General features: G+C 42.7%; 1 protein-coding gene across 4 annotated transcripts in view; it reads left to right on the top strand.

Annotated features, from left to right (window-relative positions):
• The window catches only part of DKK2 (dickkopf WNT signaling pathway inhibitor 2), a 125055-nt gene that overhangs the window by 75628 nt on the left and 29458 nt on the right, over positions 1-19969 (top strand). For 3 of the 4 annotated variants that reach the window (XM_071742641.1, XM_071742642.1, XM_071742639.1), the window contains one exon: positions 7822-8030. In XM_071742641.1, the coding sequence (XP_071598742.1) occupies positions 7896-8030 (135 nt within the window). In that variant the 5' untranslated portion in view covers positions 7822-7895. Of the gene's footprint in view, positions 1-6893; positions 8031-19969 lie in introns of those variants that run through there. The other variant, XM_071742640.1, reaches the window with a different exon arrangement.

Raw genomic sequence — 19969 nt, 5'->3', positions numbered from 1 at the left:
GCTGAGGAGGAGGAAGAGCTTGAGCCACCTGGTAGCCTGTGCCAGGGACTGCAGGAGGTGGTTCCCAGCACTTCTGGGTGACAGGGCTGTGGCTTTCACATGTTTTCTGTTAAGGATTCTGGAATCCTGTGTTCAGTTCTGGGCTCCTCACTGTATGAAGGACGTGGAGGTGCTGGAGAGTGCGAGAGGAGAGCCAGGCTGGTTAGGGGCCTAGAGAACAAGTGATATAAGGAGTGGCTGAGGGAATTGGGCATCTTGAGTTTGGAGAAGAGGAGGCTGAGGGGGAACCTCATTGCCCTCTACAGCTCCCTGAAAGGAGGTTGCAGGGAGGTGGTGTCAGCCTCTTCTCCCACTGACAGGACCAGAGGAAATGGCTTGAAGCTGCAGCAGAGGAGGTTTAGATTGGATATTAGGGAGAATTTCTTTACTGAAAGAGTGGTCAGGCACTGGAATAATCTGTCCAGGGAGGTGGTGCAGTCACCATCCCTGGAGGTATTTAAGAAAAGTGTAGATGTGGCATTTCAAGGCACACTCCAGTGGCTGAGATTATAGAGGTTTTGGTTTCTTGCTTTATGCCTGTGTTTCTGGTTGGGGTCAAACACAACAATTCTGTGATTCTGTGAAAGAAGAGGAAGAGTGGGGCAGCTCTTGGGGCAGTGGTCACACCCGTGGGCTTTAATGCTCCCAGAAACACAGTATAGGCTCTAATGAGTGGTGGTCCTGATAGTAATACAGAGATGTCACCTGCAAAGAAGAGTCTTGTGGTGGCCACAGACCTGAGCTAATGTGGATTTCTGAAGCTGACACCCACCTGCCATGCTTTGGAGTATCACGTGCCCCAAACTGTCCTCTGGCTGCTTTGCTGGAGCCACAGTCCATGATGGAAATGCTGGAGTGAGGGGGTGCCCTCACATTTTGTCCCCATCCATCCATTCAACCAGTGCCTGTTCTCTCTTAACCTTGTGCTACCATGCAAAGCCTGCTCTGTGGGGTTGGGAAAAATTGGTTGAGGGGGTTTAGTTGTGAGCTGAATGTAAAAATGGTGAAAGAAAGAAAGACACGAACACAAAATGCATCCCTCTAAAGAGCTGGAGGTCAGAAGGGAGGAAAGAATCCCTTAAATATATGTTTTAAAAATAAAATATATTGTTGAGCTGCAGCCTTAACAGAACTAGATATTGCTTGATGATCCTGGTTGAATTTTTTTGTCAGATATTAAATAAAATGCAGTGTAGGCCCCAGGGGCAGTGCTAAGGGAGGTTTGGCCATATCCAACTCATGAAAGTTTCTGCAAGGGGCAATGGAAATTCAGTGCAGCTGGTGAACTTAAAAAATAATAACAAAACCCAATACACCTCAGTGTTACAGAATGTCTTTCATACAGCAAGGATCCCAAAATGTTTTATATAGAATTAGGAACAGATTTGATTTGAAGAACAGGTAATTTTGTTTGTTTAAGGGCAAGAAAAACACAGGACATGAGTCTGGACTAAAGGTGGTATAAATCAAAAATGGTTCAACTGAAGTCAAGTGGCTTAAAATATAGATGCTGTAAAATACATAGGATTATAATCCAGCCCATAATATTTTGCATTTACAGTGTGTAATTTTGGCTCTCTGGAGGAGGTCAGCTATGGAATCTCCCCATTTTCATTTTATTTCCTGTCTTTTCTTAAATTGAATGAATTTCTTGTGTTCTTTTATTTCTTGCTTTTGTCCTGATTTCTGCTAGACTCTGGCTTTTCCATACATTTCCTCTTTTAAAAACGTTTCAGAGGCAAAAGGGGGAAAAAAACAAGAGGAAAAAAAAAAAAGTTACTCTTCCATGCCTTTCCTACCCCCATATAATCCCCTCAAGCAAAAAAGACTACAATGAATCTAGTGGAAATCCCTGGCAAAGAATAAAAAGGGGGATTTCATTCAGGAAAACGAGATAGTAGAAAAGCAATTAAAATGCTGATTTTTTCAATAAAAATAGTAACAAATTGGAAGTAATTTTTTGCCATTTTTTATTTTGTCAAGTTGTTAAACTGGATAAAATCTACAAAAACCTTTGTTTGAGGCCACTGATTTTTTTTTTTTTTCATTAGATTTATAAGCAAAGGTCATTAAAAGGCATTCCAAAGCATTTGTAAAACAGAAACAGGTGGTTGAACATTTAAACCTCCAACATTCATTCAATGCCTGATTTAGAAATAAATACTAACTTTGTTGTGTGTCTCCTCTTTACGGGTGCAAATAAGACAAAAGAAAAATCTACTTTTGTGACACAGAGCATGCTAATTTAGACCCAAAGAGTTGCAAAATTGAATTATTGTAGACATTGAAATGTATGTAATTTTTAAACATTAAATAACAACGGAACCCTTGTAGCTCTCTGCTGTGGTTCTGGAGCTCTAAGTGGTGTTTAATGAACATTTGCCCTCTTGACTGTTGGGCTTTGTGTGCTTGGGCTGTAACCAGCACATCCTCTCCTTCTGCCCACTGGAAACCAGTAGCTCCAGCTGAGCATGGGGTCTGCAAACAATCTGCCCCCCAGGTCAGGGTGTGAGTGCTGCCTCTGGAGGACACACCCAGTGGCCAGGAGCAGGTTTGGTTTCTGCAGCATGGTCCTTGAGAGATTTCTATTGACCATCCCACGAGTTACAAAGCATTTGCCACTGTGGTTTTCAGTGCAGTGCTTCCTCCATTATTCTGTATGGTTAGCCACAAAACATCTTTTTGGGCAAAAGAATGCATTGCTCTGAAATGTCTGACTAACCACACGTGCAAAGTATGTGGGCCTTGGCTTCTCCTGCCTTAGCAGCCAGGCTTCAGTGTAAACTCTTTTTCTGTCTGATCTTCATCAGTCTGACAGCCTCTGCTCAGTGCGCTTCATCCCCTGAACATCCACTGGGGTTTTTGCAGCTGGTTCCTCTGTCAGAACCCCCATGGCACTTAAGTGTTTTAGAAGTTCTTGATGTCTCTAAAAGTCTAGGTCGTTGTGGAACAGTCATAAATCTGAAAAACAGAGATGCTGCTTGGTATTTTTGCTGCCATACCATCTTCTTTGAGTAGATACTGTGAAGCAAATCTGTGTCTTTAGAGGACGTGAGAGTTGGTGCAATGAGGAGCACAGGGAAAATTGCACCTGGGCTTGAAAGTGTCTATTGACCAGTCTGAATACACAAAGTGCAGGCTGAATAGTTAAAAGTAGGAAAAAACCCAAAACAAATACCAAATAGTTTGTTTCTGCAAGAATATCTGTATATCATGATTCTCTTAAGGAAGAAAATCTCTTTCTTAACACAGGTTTAGTGTTTTGTCCATCTGCTTCTGATTTCTTTGGTCTTTTGGTCTAGCAGCAGTTGCCCTGCAGTTAAAGGGGTTGTTGCTTCCTCTGGAGGGAATCATTTGTCAGGGGTGAAAAGCAAAACCTGTTTCCATTTCTTCCAAGGTGCTGCAAACTCTCTTCCCATCAGAACACTGAGACACAGGTCTTGGGCTGTTGGAAAGGCACCCACTTCCATTCCCACTAAATTTAAACTAATGCTTGGAAACCTAGTTGAATCCAGCTGACTGATGAACTTTATCCTTAGCTGAGTTGGGACTGATTTGAAAAAATTAGTTTAGGCACCTGTTCTTAAATATCCGGAAAGTTTTAAGCATTCCCCCCTGGTTTCCTTCAAATTTCTGAGGTTATGAATATTTGGGGACTTTTTTATTTACATCAAAGGGCTTGGAAAGTGGCTTGCTTTTTTTATTTATTAATTTAAGTAATAATTTTAGAAATATTTTAATAGATACAGGTTTAATTGATTTAGACAGAATTTAGTCCTTTAGGTGCTGTGGGCCTCTCTTTAATACCACACATGTCCATTTATTTCAAGAAGAGCTGAATGATATTTGCATGAGGTCATCATATTGTGTTTTTTATTGTCATGGATTCTCTTAGCATGTCTCATCAGTTTATTCTGTTCTCTTTGTATTCCTCCCTTATTCAAAGCAACTCTGGTGGCGAATACTGCACCAATGACTTATAAATTTCTGTTCCTTCCTGTGTAGGAGAAACCCAGGTGGATATTTTTTGTGGTTTTTGGTTTTTGTTTAAAAAAAACAAAAGTATCAGTCACAGCTGAATCCTAGCACAATACACCATCTTTCATGCCTCGGTCAAGCAAAAGGCAAGTGGGTGGAGGTACTTTTTGAGTGCACACAAGAGATAACATCCAAAAAAAGTTATAATTTGAGGGAGGTTGCTATTGCTGTCACCACAGTTAACAAACAAGTCAGTTAATAGATTCAGAGCCCACTTAAATATACCAAGAATTTAGCTGTATAAAGCGTTTTGGAGAAGGGGCCTGTCTGACGTGTGACTTCACATACCTTCCCATAGGTTATGATGAATAGTTCAGACCCACCTAGGATTTTAATCAAATCTCTTCGGGGTGAGAAAACGATATTTTGCTCATCTAATTTTTGTGGTCATCTTGCAAAACCTCCTGACTTGATATTTTTATAAACTTGGTACTAACCATGAAGCAGAAGAGGTCGGAGCGAAGGCTCTGGTTGTGGCATGTAAGGAGAACACCAGAAAGAGGGATGGGAATTGTAGCTTAAGTGTTCTCTGGAGTCTATTATTCCCCAGCAAGAAAACAAAATGTGACTGGGGCAGCCCATTGTAATAGGAAGAGGAAATGCAGGGATTGACTTGTTATTAGAAATCAGGGAGCTGTTTCCAGGTTGTGTTCCTCCTACGTGGCTCTGATTTCACCCATTCTGTGTGTGTGTGTGTGTGTGGTGCTACCATGGCCCGCTGCCAACTTGCTGTTAAATTCTGTTAAATTATCTGTTAGAGCTTTTCCTGTGGCCCTGACTGCTGATTGCTTTTGGGTTTGGGAGGGCTGAAACACCAGGAGAGATGGATGTCAAATGCAATCAAAAAAGAGTGACTTTCTTCAGTTTCCTGCGAAAGTGCAGATTGCTTTATGATCATTTAGAACCATTTTCTCAAAAATGTCTTAAGGAATTATGAGGAGGATGATCCTGCTCTGGCAGGGGGGTTGGACTCAATAATCTCTTGAGGTCCCTTCCAACCCCTAACATTCTGTGATTCTGTGATGAACAATGAAGACAGAAGCATAACTTTAATTTATGGGAAAAGGAAAGGTGAAGAGAACAAACACTGGTTTGGTTTTGTGTTTTTTTTGTTGCTCCTTTTTTTTTTTTTTTTTCTCTTTCCAAGAACATAATTTTCTGAAATCAAGTGCTAATAAAGCTGCTTCCAAATTCAAAACCACTAAACATGAGATCATCTGAAGCCCAAGTCAGAGCAGATGCTGTGCTCTGTAGAACATCTTAAAATCCAGTATCTGTGGAGCTGATTTCATTTCAGTTGTTATTAAAAAAAAAAATCAGTAATAATCCTCTAATATAAAATATCATCAGACTAAAAAAAAATTGGAAAAACATGCCCTGTGAGATGGGATTAAATCCTCCCAAACAATTCTAAGGTTTGAGTGATGGAAAAGGATGCAAGTTTAATCTACTTGTTACAAGATTCTCTGTTTAATAGAATATAAGCACTGTGTTAAGACACACTGCTATCAGTATCATATTGATAGATAAAAAACATTTTTTTAGAGTTACCCAAGGTAGTGTGGAGACCAAATATTCCTGCAGAGAGCTCCTAAGGTCCCAACAGGGCTTCTGCTCACTGAGGGGGAGCAGGAGTGCTGGGTGCTCCCCATGGGTATTTCTTGCCCTGGCTTCTGTTAACTTAAAATAAACAAATTTTTAGATGTACATTTCTTCACCCCTTCTGCTATCTAAAGAGGGCAGAGTAACTGGAAGGGACTGAGAGGTTAGAGAAGGGGACGAGGGGGAAAACATGAAAATTCTCTGCGCCATTCCCAGACGAGGCAACACCTGTGCCCACACAGGACAGGAAGAAGGAGGCTCCTTTTGCCGCCTTTTTTTTACTCCACCAGACTGCCCTGTGGCCGCTCGACTGCGCTGCCTCAGGGTCTTCACCAGACCTTTTGCAGGTAACAGGGAAAAAAGAAGAGCTGGGGTTAGGCCAGTTTTGTTGATTTTTGTGCTCTGTGTCCCAGTTTACTTTCTTTTTTCTGAAAAAGAGTGCTTTGGTGCTGTGCAGGGAAATGCCTGTGCTTTGGGGCCTGTGGCTGTAGCGAGTATAGAATTGTAATAGGTTGAAAGGGACCTCAAGGGTCCAACCCTTCCAATATTATTGTTTATATGAGATTATTATTAAAACTTTCCAGAGTGGGGGAATCCACCCCTTCCCCTGGGAGACCATTCCAGTGTCTGACTGTCCTCAGAGTGAAAATTTTACCTCAGAATCTCCCCTAGAACAACTTGCGCCCATTGCCCCTTTGTTGTCCATGGGACTCCTTGTACAGTGGCACCTGGATGTGTGACAGGAATCAGATGTGTGGTCGTGGCAAGGAAATTGAGAAGACAAATACAAAATCGATATCCTGGTGGCAGTGTGGCACTGAGGAGTATCATATTTTGGAGCACCATTAGTGACCAGATGTGCTTCTCACCCAGGCAGGGGACATCTCAGACTCAGGGGTGAGATAGGGCAGGATTTTCCCGCCCAGCCCCGGGCTTCCACAGCGCCGCGGGACTGAGGTGAAATATTCACTTCTGAACATTTCGGGGAGCTGGAGCACCTCGACGCGGCTATAAAATGTTAAAAGCGTCTTGAGTCGGGCGGCTCTGAGGGAAACCCAGCGGCAGCCTTCCCGCCCTGTCGGGCAGTCCCAGCCTCCAGCAGCAGGGATCGGGAGGGCAGAAGGGAGAGCGGCGGGCGGAGGGTTGAGGGGGCGAGGGGGGCTGCGGAGCCTCTCCCTCCGCTGGACGGGGGACAGGGACACCCGCTGGTGGTGGCTGTCACAGCAAGGAGGACAGAGAGAGGCAGTCGGAGACCCCCGAGTGAGAGGGAACCCGAGGGGAGCTGCCCCTCAGCCCCTGACACCGCGCTCCCGTCGCGGGTGGCGACAGTCCCGGCTCCCCCCTAACCGGTCCCGGTTCCCCCTGTCTGGTCCCGGTTCCCACTATTCGGTTCCGGCTCCCCCCTGCCCGCCCCGCCGCCCGATGCCCCGCACAGGTCGGGCTGGAGGAGGAGGAGAAGGAGGAGGATGAGGAGGAGGAGACCGGGCGCTTTCACTCCTGCTGACTGCAGAGGCTGAGGCAAAAGACAAGGAAAAGGAGGAGGGGAATGAAAAGTAAAGAGAGAGGGGGGGAGAGAGAGAGAGAGAGAGAGTGGAAGAAAACTAAGCCCAGCTTTTGCCGGTGCTGCTTGGATTGGATCTGGTTTGAGTTTCCTCTCTGCTGGCTTGTGCAGCAAGAGAGGAGGAGTGGGGGAAGCAACTCGCTCACTCCTCACTCCCTCTGCCTCTGAAGCTCAAGCAAACGTGCTGGTGACTGCGCTGGTGGGGAGCTGCCCGGGGTGCAGTTGCCTCATAGCTTGTCACTCGCAGTTCCTAAAGAATTGCCTGGACTTGTCGAGGACCTGGAGGAAAAAGCCATCACCTCACAGACCCGATAGTTGCTCAGTGCCTATAGACTTTTTTTTTTTTTTAATTATTTTTCCCGCGTCTCTCAGAACAGCAGTTCCTTGAGCGTGGCATTGAAATCCATGCTTTGTTAACAGCTTTGGGAGATATTTTTCTCTCCTTTGTTCTCTTTGCCCTAAAACAAAAACCAAACAAACAAAAAAGCAAAAAAAAGCAAAAAAAAAGCTAATCCTTTTGGGGGGAGGGGAGATGATCGTGCTGATGTGGAATAAGTGCTCCTGCTGTCTCCTCTTACTAGCCGCGGTCCTGATCGTGGAGAGCTCCCAGCTAGACAGCTCCAGCTCCAAGGTGAACTCCATCAAGTCCACCCTGATGGGGGAGGCTCCAACTCAGGCAACCAACAGATCTGCAGGCATCCACCAGGGACTGACGCTTGCTAGCAGTAAGAAGGGCAAAATCCTAGAGCAGATGGGAAAATCTTCCAAGCACTATCACCGGCAAGGAGAGGTAGGAAGTCGCTTCGCGTGTCTGTCTGTCTGTCTGTCTGTGTGCTACATGCAAATAATTGCTAGTCCTCCCTTCAGGTTGTTTGCTAAGCTTTGTTGTGTTAAATTAATTAATTTACTTCATCGGGATTGTCCGGGACAGTATAATCTCCTAATTGGTGTTAAGAACGGTGCAGGTGGACAGTTGGAAGATTTTGAACTTTTTGTTTTTCTCTGTGTAATTATAAAGAGTAATATAAAAAAAATACCATCTTCAACATTTCTTTGACTCCTTCAAAGGGCTTCTAGAAGTAAAGGAAGAAATTGCACATTAACTCTAGGACAACTGAATTTGAACAGGTGAGGAAAATTTAAGCATGAAGTGAAAACCGCGTCTACAGTGCTGAAAAAAAACTTGGGTTTTAAAAATCACACGTAGCAGGTTAATCTCTGATATCTTTCTCCATGGTGAGACTACATAAGCATGATGTCCCAGTGGCATAGTATAAGTCACATTGATTTGCTTAATATGAAAGAAAATAAATTCTAGGTTTCTTGTCCGGAATACGCTCCAGTGGAAGTTTTGTTTGGTTATGTCCAGTTGAGATAAGCAGGGAGTAACAGCTGTGGATATGAAGTTTGGGTATAAGGAAGAAAGAAAAGGTTATAGTAGATCTGTGAAAAACAAGATCCTGACTTTCTTATGCAGCTTTCTTTCCTCTCTACCCTGCTTGGAAACTTGGAAGTCTGATAGAAAATGATCTTCATTCAGCGGTCTTTGCGGTAAACTATAAAGCAACGTTTTAAGCCACCAGTACTCCCCTGTCAAGTCTCAGCTTGGCTGGTGTGAATGTTGCTCCCTGTGGTGTTGAAGAAGGTAGACTTCTTCAGAAAATACAGGTTTTATACTATTGGATGTTACTAGTATCTGCAAATACAGCTGCTTTTCATAAGCAACAAACAGTGTAGCAGCAACTGAGCTGCCAACTTTCAGCACTAACAAGGCAAAATACTCAATGCCTAAAGGGTCTGTGTCTCGCCTGTGTTTTCCTTAAATCAGCAGAGAAGTTGCAAATTCAAGCAATCAATTCAATTTACTAAAGTGTTTCACATCAGCTTGCTAATAATGGAATTTATCATTTGGTTTTGTGTGCAGGCGTTGTAACAGTGGTGGTAGCTTTGGCTTTTGTGTGTGAGAAATTTGTTTTCAAGCCCCATCCAAGCTTTCTTTCCCCAGCCACTCAGTTGTTATATAATTTACCCAGAATTTGGTCGCCTCTTGTTACCTCTGAGCAAAGTTTAGTAACAGATGCTGTGCTGAAGTTTCATATTACTAAGTACTGTGCTCCTTCCAAGTGCACATTGTAATAATTACTATCTTAAATCACCTTGAGGAAATACAGGAGCATGATATGTTTTCTTTTATGTTTTCCTTGGTGTATTCACAAGAAGTCAGTATATAGGACTGAGTGTTATCTCAGTCTCAGGAGTTTCAGTGTGGGTGCTTGTGGGGCAATGCTGCACAGCCCCAAACATGATATATTAACTTGCCTTTTGGGGAAGTCTTCCCACCTTTCCTGATTCCCACTTGGATGTGCATCCAGTGCAGTGTTAAGAACGATTAATTGTAATTAACCCAGCTCCTGGAAAACAAATTGCATTGCCTACCAGTTATATTTGCAAGGTTTGTCCCTTGCTTGCCAACCTCATTTTTTTGCTGGGTACTTCTGGATACCTGCACGAACTCACAAAGTACACATCAAATCTGAGATAGCTCTCTAAACAGTTTCTGTAACTCATAAAAGGGGTGCCATGCACATGAAGTTGTTTGTAGCACAAGCAAAGATTCCTGGAGAATCAGTGACTTGAGCTCGCAGGGAGCAAAGTGTTGATTTCGTCGGTGTTGATTTTGCCCTCTCTCCCTGGGACTCCATCCCCAGCTCCTGCCTGGTCTCACACAGATGCAGTTCACAAAAATGACCTAGATTTACTACCAATATTTGTAGTTGTTACTTTCAGCCATCTGCCTGAAGCAACATGAAGAATTGGGGTAAAAAGCAGAAGAAAAAAAGGTTACTTTTGTGATAATTCTTTGGCAATACTTCCAGTTGCAGGGTTGGTAAGCCACTGCAGTTTTTAGCAGTGGTGTCACACATCTCAAGCAGTTAAGACATGGCATTTCATATTTTCATATTTTTTTTTTAAGTACTCTTATTAGTCAGTACTTGATTTGTTTAGGTTATGGGACCGTATGCTGAAGTTTTGCGTGCCGCTTGCTAAAAGAATGAGCCTGTGCTTTTCTGTTTAAACCAATCTGTAGCATTAGTGGAATTTATAATGTGTCAGAAGTAGCATTACCTTTTATGTCTTGGCAGCATTAAATGGTGAGTTGAGTGTTTTGTTTACAACAAGGAAATAGTTTTAGTAAGGACCAGTGATATGCAGCTTGAAAGAAAATGAGCAGAATTTTGCTGTTGCAGTCATGACAGCTTTGAGCTGTGCAGTCAGCTCTTTGCAGATACACATAGTGGAAGTGGGAGAACTCTCCCCCAAAGCTGATGAAAGGACCATCAACCAGCAACCTATTTACTACCTTGGTAGATGAATGTACTCTCAGAATATTTCTGTAATATATTAATGTAACATTTTCATTGATATTAATTCTCAGGACTAGGAGCAACTTGGGAGTCTTTAATCAGCAATAAATCAACAGATGCAATAGTTCATGGCTTATCTGGAGTGTCGATGTATTTCAGCTGGTAGTAACAGTGCTTCTGCCCAGAGAAAAACATCCAGCACTCCTTTGTCAGGCAAAGTTCCAGGTCAAATTAATGAAAATCCTCACAAGAGCAAAGCAAGCTGATCCCACTTGCTGCAGGGGCTGGCGGGGCAAATGTGGATTTTAGTAAGACTTAGATTTTTATGTCTTTCTGAGGAATATTATTTACTTTCTGTTCTTATTCCCTTTACTGCCTTGGATCAGCAGAGAATGAGAAGCTCTGATGTGCTAAATCGGAGAGATTTCACTGTCTTCACTCTTCTTCACTCTCACTCCCGTTTTCCCTCTTCTATGACCTGTTAATGTCTTCCCAGCTTCACAGAGAATCAGAAACAGCATTTGCACAGAGGAAAAATACACTCAGAAATAGAACCCTACAATCCATCAGACCCTGTTACTTTCCTGGGGGTCAGTTTATATACTGTCTGCCATCCAATTCCTTTCAGAAGTTCATTTAGAGGAACAGCTTGTAGGAACAGCCAGTACCTCAGCACTGCAGCCTTGCTGGGACATTGTTCTGGGTACGTCATCTCTCTAAATAAGTTCAGTAGAGCAAATAGAGTCAGAAATGTAAAAAGCTAGATTAGAAACGATGGTGGATTAATTTTTCTGCATGTTATAGACAGCTTCCACTGTGTTTGGGCAAGCTCTCTCTCTTCAACTCTGGGGATGCAACTTGAAAGAGAAAATTCTGTGTATTGTAGCGGTGATTGGAAGGCAGAGCCATTCCATAGATTCTTGGATGATGACTCTGTAGCCTCTTCAAGTCACTTCACCATCTTTTTGACTTCTTGTCTCCAGGCTATAATCCCTCTCTCCTCTTGAGGCTTGTCCCCTCTGTCAGTGCAGGGGTCTGCACTCCTTTGAACTCAACCATCTTTCACACTGCCACAGGTTGAGCCCAACCAAACTTTATTTCCAGCTTTTTTCCTTCTTTACAAGGTGCTATTATCTCCTGCTCCTTCCAAGTCCTGGCCAAGGACCATTCTTTTAGCTCTTTTTTTTTTTTTTTTTTTTTTTTAGTGTCTCTCATTCCCTTTGCTTCTGCATAGCTAGTTGGGTTTGTACTTCCCACTGGGTCTATCCCTCCCGCTTTCCCTCCCTGCACTAGGGGAGCAGCAGCAAGGAAGGGAAGAACTAGGATGGGCACAATTGTGGGGCTAAATAGGAGATGATGAGGTCTGGAAAAGGGAGAGAGGACTGTATGAAAAGCTGGAACAAATTTTAGTACTTCAGAAGCATGAAGGGCCAGTATCAGCTAAGCCTTGGTATTCCAAATGTACTTGGTTTAATTTAAAATTATTATTATTTTTTTTTAAACTCTATCACAGCTTGAGCTAAGAGGCTTGAAACCACAGAAGCCAAACCAAAAAGGCATTAATCCAAATGGTTAAGCTGACACTGATCTCATACCTATCAGCACAAGGACATACGTGTGTTTCTTGAACAGTTACCCACAAGGACTTGCTAGAAAATGCTTGGATGTTGCTTTGCAGCAAGTAAAACAGCATGAGATGTAGTAATTGAGTGCAGTGCCCAAAGAATGTTACAATAAAATGTACCAAAGACACCAAAAATTTAACCACAATATCTTGAATAGCTATAAACCAGGGCAGTATAAATTGTTTCTTCATGGGATTAAAAAATTAATTACAATACCTACAAATTACATCCAGCAATAGCTTCTTTGTTTGTTTGTTTGCTTTTTAATAAAAGGACAAATACAGAATTGCTAAATCTGCAGAGGTCACTAGAGAATGTATTCTTTGCTTTTGCTTTTTGCTGTTAGGAATCTGGGAAACATACTGGTTTACTGGCAGCAATCTTGCTAAATAGCCAAGTGGCTTGTCTCTCGATTGCAATAAATGGGATGCAGAGTATCCTCTCCTTCCTGGGCCATGCTTGGTGTCCTCTCAAATTTGTTATTATTTAACTTCTTAATACAGAGCAAAATGTCCTATAAAGTGGCTTGACTACAACTATTTCCTCTTAAAGCTGCAACAATGCCTCGAAAGCATCCAGGGCTCTGATGTGCTATCGGGTGTGTGAATACTTAAGAAGAGTTACTTACTGTCTGCAAAGTCTGTCAAGAGTCTAAGGACAGCACATAAGATAAAGCATGACTACAGTTTGCCCTCAGAAAAATGAGTCTGATTAACTCATTATGTTTGATTAGCTGATGCTTTGCAGATGCAAATATAGCACAAGTTTAATTGTGATTTTAATTATCTCAACACCGGATGTATCTTGCAAGCACATAATATCTCATGGTTTGTCAGTTGAACCTTTGGTTCTTTTATAGTTGTACTTACAAATGCCTCACCCTAGAAATGTTGTTTGGGAGGAATTTAACTCTGTGAAGGAGGAGTCCCACGAAGCTCCTGCTTCTGTTTGTTTTTCAAGCACTGCTCTGCTCTTCAGAACTGTTTCGGAGATCTCCGATTTTTTTATGTTTGTCCAAACAAGTTTTATTTATATGTAAAAATATTAATTTGGAGAGCACCTTGAAAGCAGAGACCTTCCCTTCCTGCTTGGGCTTGCAGAAGTCCTTGCCAAGCTCATATGCACGTGCTGGTCATGGCTGCCACTTGCCCCATCCATGGGACACAGCTTTTCACCATGTCCCACCTGGGGAGCTTTGTGCTGGTGTCAGCACTGCAGTCATTAGGCATTTGTGATAGATTTGAGGAGCTGAAGGTTGTATGACACTACAGAGATGGAGAAAAACACCAGAAGCTGCCCCTCTGCATTTCCTGTATTGATAAAATTCTTAAGTGTATTTAGATTTTATTTCTTTTTTAGAGAACTGAGTATAATTCTTTTGGGATCCTCGTCTTTCAGTGCTATGATGTAGGCTGTGTTGCTGGCACCTTTAGGTTGAAAACAGATTCTATGAGCTTCATATCCATGGATATAAAACACCCATACAAAAGACAAGAAGATCAGAAGGTTTGTTTTGTTACTTTATAAAACTAATTTTGCCTGCAAAAGTCTTTATTTTCATTAGAGAGCATGAACATTCATCTTTCCTTTTTTAATATTTTTTAATCAAGCATAGGATGTGCAATGACCATATGTGTCCCCAAACCATCACTTTTCTTAGGTACATTTTTCCCCTTTTTTGTTGAAGAGCAGATTTAGTTTAATAGAAAATTCCATGGACACAAAGCTGGTTTCAGACCGCAATGAAGTGTGAAAATAGGTGAATCTGTGATACTTCCAAGCTCACTGCAGAATCCTTTGCTGTAGAATGAGCTACAGAAAGTCGTGTTAAAGAGAGAGACACGATGTAAAAGGATACATATGGTCATACTAAATGATCAAAGCACAGCAGTTTTCAAATAAAATAATGTTTTGTTCATCCTAGTTGCAGTTTTCTTGGGATCAGCCCTAAATCCAGCTAAGATTTATACATTTGTGTTCACACAAGCAGAACTTGTTACAAAAATGAATGCCTATAAACGCACAGTGGGACTGCAGAGCTCACTCATTTAGCAGCTATTTTGTTCTTACTGGGGCAATGCTACAAAAATAAAAAGGAAGTTTCAGAATTGTTGGGGTTTTTTTCCCCCCTCAAAGCACATAAGCATACGGTTCAGCCCCTTGGGACTTTCTTAAGGCTAAGCTTTGATATGATTGAATTTTCATATGCAGAGTAATGAATCTTGGAGACATGCATGTTGCACATATGTAATGCAAATGGCACCAGTTGAGCATTTTAAGCAGCAAGGGAAGGTGGACTGCTCTGCACATGCTCGGGAATGAGGTGTTGCTTCACTCTACAAGCCCTCTGCCTCATTCTCTGTGCATCATGTAAGTGTGAACCAGGCTGTGCATGCTTTTAAGAGCATATTCATTGGTCTGGTGAATGAGAGGACAGGGTTCAGTTCCATGACTTTTGGCAGGCTGTGTTGAGGGGAGCAGTGAGTTGCTGTCAGCATGATCTCTTCCCCGCGAGTCTGAAATGCCTAAAGCAGGGAGCTCTTAAAAGAGATTGCAAACAGAATATGCTGATGTTGCAGCAGGAAACTTTTCTTCTTGGGATCTCATTCTTAACTCGAATGGCATCAGAGAAAGCAATGGATCTGAAGAAGGAAAAGCTCCTTCAGTTTTCCCTTTTCACAGAGCAGGGGAATTTCCAGAATTGCTTCTTTTGCTATGTGTTCCTACAGAAGGTGGGCACCTCTGCTTTGGCAACCTGCAAAGATCCTACAGCTGAATATTTTGCTGCAAAACAAAGTCTGTGGAAGTGGGGGAGAGAACTGCATGCAAATCCAGTAAGAGAAATGCAAAAAGTAAGCCTGAATGGCATAAATATGCAATCTAGTTGGGGTTAACTTAGTTCAATTCATTTTCAGAAGTATCAGAAAGATTTAGCTGTGTCAAAGGAAAAAAAAGAAAAAAAAAAAAAAGTGAAAGATGTGCTACCATCTTGTATTTAACAAATTTGCTTTCATGTTACTTTCTCCCCTCCTTTTTTAGTATTGGTATTTTACAGGAACACTGTAGTGTTTCATGGAGTGCAGCCACCATACCAGATGGCTGGTGTCGAGTATTCATGTCAACTCAGAAGAAGGGATAGAAATCCAAGTCCTGTGGTTAACTGGGGCTTGAGTCCCATCTCAGACAGCTTAGGTTGTTTCCTGAAGTCAGTACTGAAAGTGGATTTTGGGCATCCCAAGAGCTCTGGAAGACTCCATCTGCCACCCTAGATTTCAGCTAAATGTACTGGTGTGCCTAAGTGCTTGCCCTGATTTTCTTACCATGGGTGCCATCACATGGAACAGAGGTGCTTTGGCTTCTATGGCCTTTGTTCAAGATGATATTTCATAGAGATTAGGTTTAAAAGGAGAAAAACCTCTGTCTAATATGACATAAAACTGCAAGCAAGTGATGGTGTCAGGGAGCTTTGGGCTTGGCAGATAATTTGCAGTGTGTCTTCAGTAGCATCTGTAAAGCAGCCAAATGACACTTCTGTTGGCCTGACCTGGCTGCAAAACTTGACGTATTTCCCTGTTTCTTCTCTTTTTGGTCTGAGAATGAGGGGGCAGAGCCTGCCTCCCATCCAGATCACTTTACATTTCCTTAGGAGTAACAGAATCCTGTTTCATATCTTAAAAAAGAAAAGTTAGAGTGCCTCTCAGTACTGAGGGACATTAGGATGTCCAGGACACAGAGACTGAGCTGTGAGCCTTGTGCTCCCAAGAAAGCTGTATTTGCAATTTATATATTATTATTGTTATAACTATTGATAATGAAGTAATGTAAATTAATCATAAGCAATTCCAGTGGTGAGGGGAGAGGGTGGGTGTGGATCAGAATTAAGAATGGAAATCCTGGGAAATATGTAAGGACCTTCCTCTTTCCATACCTTCTCCAGTGTCCATGCTGCCTCATGTGTCATCTTAGGGGTGATGAGGAAAACTGCCCATCAAAAGTTATACTTGGAAACTGACTTTATATTTTGGTGGAGGGGCTAAGCTGCTTAGCTTCATCAAACGTTTTTGTAATTGTTTGAATAAATACAGGGCTTTTAAAATGTTCTTCAGGAATGCTTGTAAACTTCTGTGCTTGGTTTTGTCCCCACTGCTATCTTCCAGGCATCCCACTCCTTGCCAAGGAAATGGTTTTTTAACAAGAAGAATCCTCTGGAAATTACTTTCTGAGGGGGTCCTTGCCACAGCAGCTGCAATGAATTGCAACTGCACTTCAGTCCCAATTGTTTTTTATTGCTAAAGGGATAAGTGACCCAGAGAATCCTTGTATTGTAGCTTCGTGACAATTTATTAAGTATTAAATTGGACTGTGTGGTGGTGTCTAACCAGAAGATTAAGGTTTTCTCTCAGACTTTGTACCCGTGCTTCAGCTGCAGGAGGCAGGCAAAGTCTTGCTGATCCCCAACTCTCCTGTGCTCAGGCTGATTTGGGGCTTTCCTTCCACTGAGGCTTTGGCTCTAGGGCTGGGGCCAGGCCAGTGGAGTCAGCTTGAGCAGAGCACAACCAGCACCAGGCAGCTGAGAAGTCAGGGCAGGGCAGGCTGGTGCGTGCTGCTCTGCTCCCCACCATGTAAACAAATCTCCAGAGGGGGGGCATTTTCTGAGCAAGTTGTTTTTGTGTCCCAGCATAGCTTTGGCAGAGCTCAGATTGTGCTAATTGGGAGGCATTCTTGGAGTGATTTTCCAAACAAGCAACACGGAATCCAGGGAGGGCAAGGAAGGGTGGAGCAAAACCTTGAAGATGGTTCAGTCTGCTTCCTTGTGTCTTTGGGCAGGGTTTGCCAGCTGGAAAGGAGCTGCAGGTGTGCTTGCCTTCACTTCAGCCTCTCTGCTCTGGCTTGGAGGCCAGCAGGGAGGGTAAGGGAGACTCTGTCCCTTCATTTCTCTAGGAAAGAGATTCCAATGGGAAAGCACCTTTTGTTACATGGGGAAAAGGAGGTTCTGTGGCATAAATATGCAAAATGTGCTAGACAGTGCAAAATTTTCTAAGGATTTCAGAGGTAGGAGCTCAGTCTTTCTTAGCCAATATGTTTGTATGCATATAAAAATCTTATTTTAAGTATTATCTAAACAGTAGTGGTAGAGAGAAATAATAAATGAAAATTAAATATTGCTGGCATTGCTATTATTGAAAGAGTTTTGTTACCTTTGGATTTCACTGGAAGTGCAGAAGAAACAGCTGGCTGGAGCACCGAAAGTTGGACGTTTGTTGGGTGGTTGAAAGAATGAGCTTGAAAGTCAAAATTTCATGTTTAGCTTTTCCCCACTTGCTTTCCTGATTTGCCAAACTGAAAAGCACATTTTTTTGGCCTTGTGCTCAGCTGAGATTTTGGATGACTTTATTAAAAAACATTTGTAAAACATTTAAAGACCTTCATGCATGGAGATGCCTGATAGGCAGAAGATGTTAATTTGAAATGCAGTGTCTGTTATTGGTGCACTTTAATGAACTCTGCTTCTGGAGGGTTTAAATGCTGGGCAGCAAAACTGGGGACCCTCCCTAGTCCCTAGGAAAGCAGATTTCTAATGAGCTTAGTGGGTCAGGCTCCCTCCTTCTTGAGGCACGCTGGCCTTGCTTTTCACTGCTGTAGGTTTGGGATTTGGTTTTGTTCATTGCAGCCTCAAGGATGGTGCCTTTTCTTAAACACCATCCTCTTATCAGTGGAGGGTAGATAAGAGTCTTCATTACAGGCACACATGTGCACTGCAGGTGTGAAGGGAACTCTGAAACTGTTTATGAGTGCACAAAGCCCCATGAACAAAGAGGGCAGAAAAGAATGTTGTCATTTTAAGGAAAAATATGTTTTAAGGCCCTGTTAAGAATAAAGCCAAAAAAGGGATAGCAAATGGACTGCAGATTGTGACAGGGATTAGTGCTGGGAAAATCTTTCATTTTTCTGAACAGGCATGTGCCACAGAAGGGCCTGGCTGGCCAAGAGGCCATTTGGCACTGAAGGGGTATCCATTTTCAGGCTCTTGTCTCAGTGAGTTATGCTCAAAATCCCCCTCCAACAGGAACACACAGATGAAGGGTAGGGGATAGCACTGTCTTAACTCAGTTTTAAAGGTTTAAGGTGAACAGAGGTGGACATGTTGTAAGAACAGGTATGACAGCAGTGTCTGAGTTCCATGTCTGGGGTGCAGTTGCCACTCCTGAGTTTGGTGGGGCTGAAAGTCTGTTTCACAGCTAAAAGGTCAGAACAGAAGGGAAGAACGAGACAAATCCTGTCATCTTTTACAGCAGATTCTTCACTTGTTCAGGCACAGCTCTCAGGTGCACCATGGGGAACATCCTCTATAGCACTGACAATTCAGTCCCCAAAGAAGTGATGTAACTCCACTGTTTCCCAGCATATTCACTCCCCCCTCAAAAAATATGTGGCCACAGATGCAAGTTCATGCTGCCTGGAAATGCCACACTTTGGCTCCTTACTCTGCAAACTGTGCTGTGCCACATGCACAGAAAGCCATCTCAAAGGTTAGGCCCCTTATAGACAGGATGGATCTGAGGGGTGTGCATGTACCCCACACCCTGAATGTTTCCAGTGGGAATTCGGTTCTCCATGGCTTTAGGGAGTGGGATTATGGACTTTTCCACACAGCAGAGAAAGTCAGCCCAGAGGAATTCTCCAGCTGAGACCCCCTAACTGCAAAGTGGGCTCAGGAGAAAGGAGCTCTCTTATATTTCATCTCCTGAGTAAAATAATTTGAATTTTTTCATAAGAAATAATAAAAATTGTTGTGATAATTGTTACAGAAATAGTTACATCAAAATAATTTAGGCTGTTCAATGTTGAAATTATGATATGAAAGATCAGTCACAGTATCTAATGTACCAAACACAGCTCCTCAGGTCCTTCTGTAGAGGTTTCAATCTCTGTCCAGAGTAACCTTTTTCTTAAAGCACTGCAATTTTTTTTTTTTTTTTTTTTTTGTAAAAATGGACAAGGATGCAGAGATGTTGCAAGCAGAGCTGTAGCTTTTCTCTTTAATGAGCCTCTTCCTGACCCACCCTATGTAAAGCAGTTGACACATCATGTGTTGTGCAGCTGGGACAGCTACCCTGGCACATGATTGTATTGACTTTGGCCTTTTGGGAACACTGGACCCATGCTGTTCTCCAGAGATGTGTCTAAGTTGTTTCCCAGATACCATGGAGGTAGCTGTGGCAGCACTAAAAGCTGAAGTGGAATTCAGTAATTCAGGTTTAGAGCTGATTTTGTGAAAACAGATTGCACAATGGAGACAGACACTCAGTTTCTGGGTTTGATTTATTCTCTTTCCCTGCTTAGGCTCCCAGTGGTTCTTCTGGCTGTCTGGTCAGTATTTGGGTCTCAAGCTGTAGTTAATATATGTATGTTGGTGGGTTTTTTGTTTGGGGCTTTTGAGGGTTTGCTGGGGTTTTTTTGTTTGATTTTTAAAAATAATTTACTTTTTTTTTTTTTTTTTTAAATGCAAGATTTTCAAGATGCAGCACTTAAATTGGAGTTTTACCCATTGACTGAAGGGCAGTCCAGTTTCTGTGGGATGCCAGCTTAGGTGCTGCAGGGCTGAATTACAGCTGGGGTGATCCATGCTCCTGAAATACCCTGAGCACACGAACATGGTTCATGCTCGTGGTGGTACCAGATGTGTCTGTGCTGCTGCAGGATGGGCACCTCTGGTGCTGTTGACTTCACTGGAAGCC

The sequence above is a fragment of the Heliangelus exortis genome, chromosome 4 (genome assembly GCF_036169615.1).
Source record: "Heliangelus exortis chromosome 4, bHelExo1.hap1, whole genome shotgun sequence".
Classification (NCBI taxonomy): domain Eukaryota; kingdom Metazoa; phylum Chordata; class Aves; order Apodiformes; family Trochilidae; genus Heliangelus; species Heliangelus exortis.
This window is presented reverse-complemented; position numbering and strand designations above follow the sequence as displayed.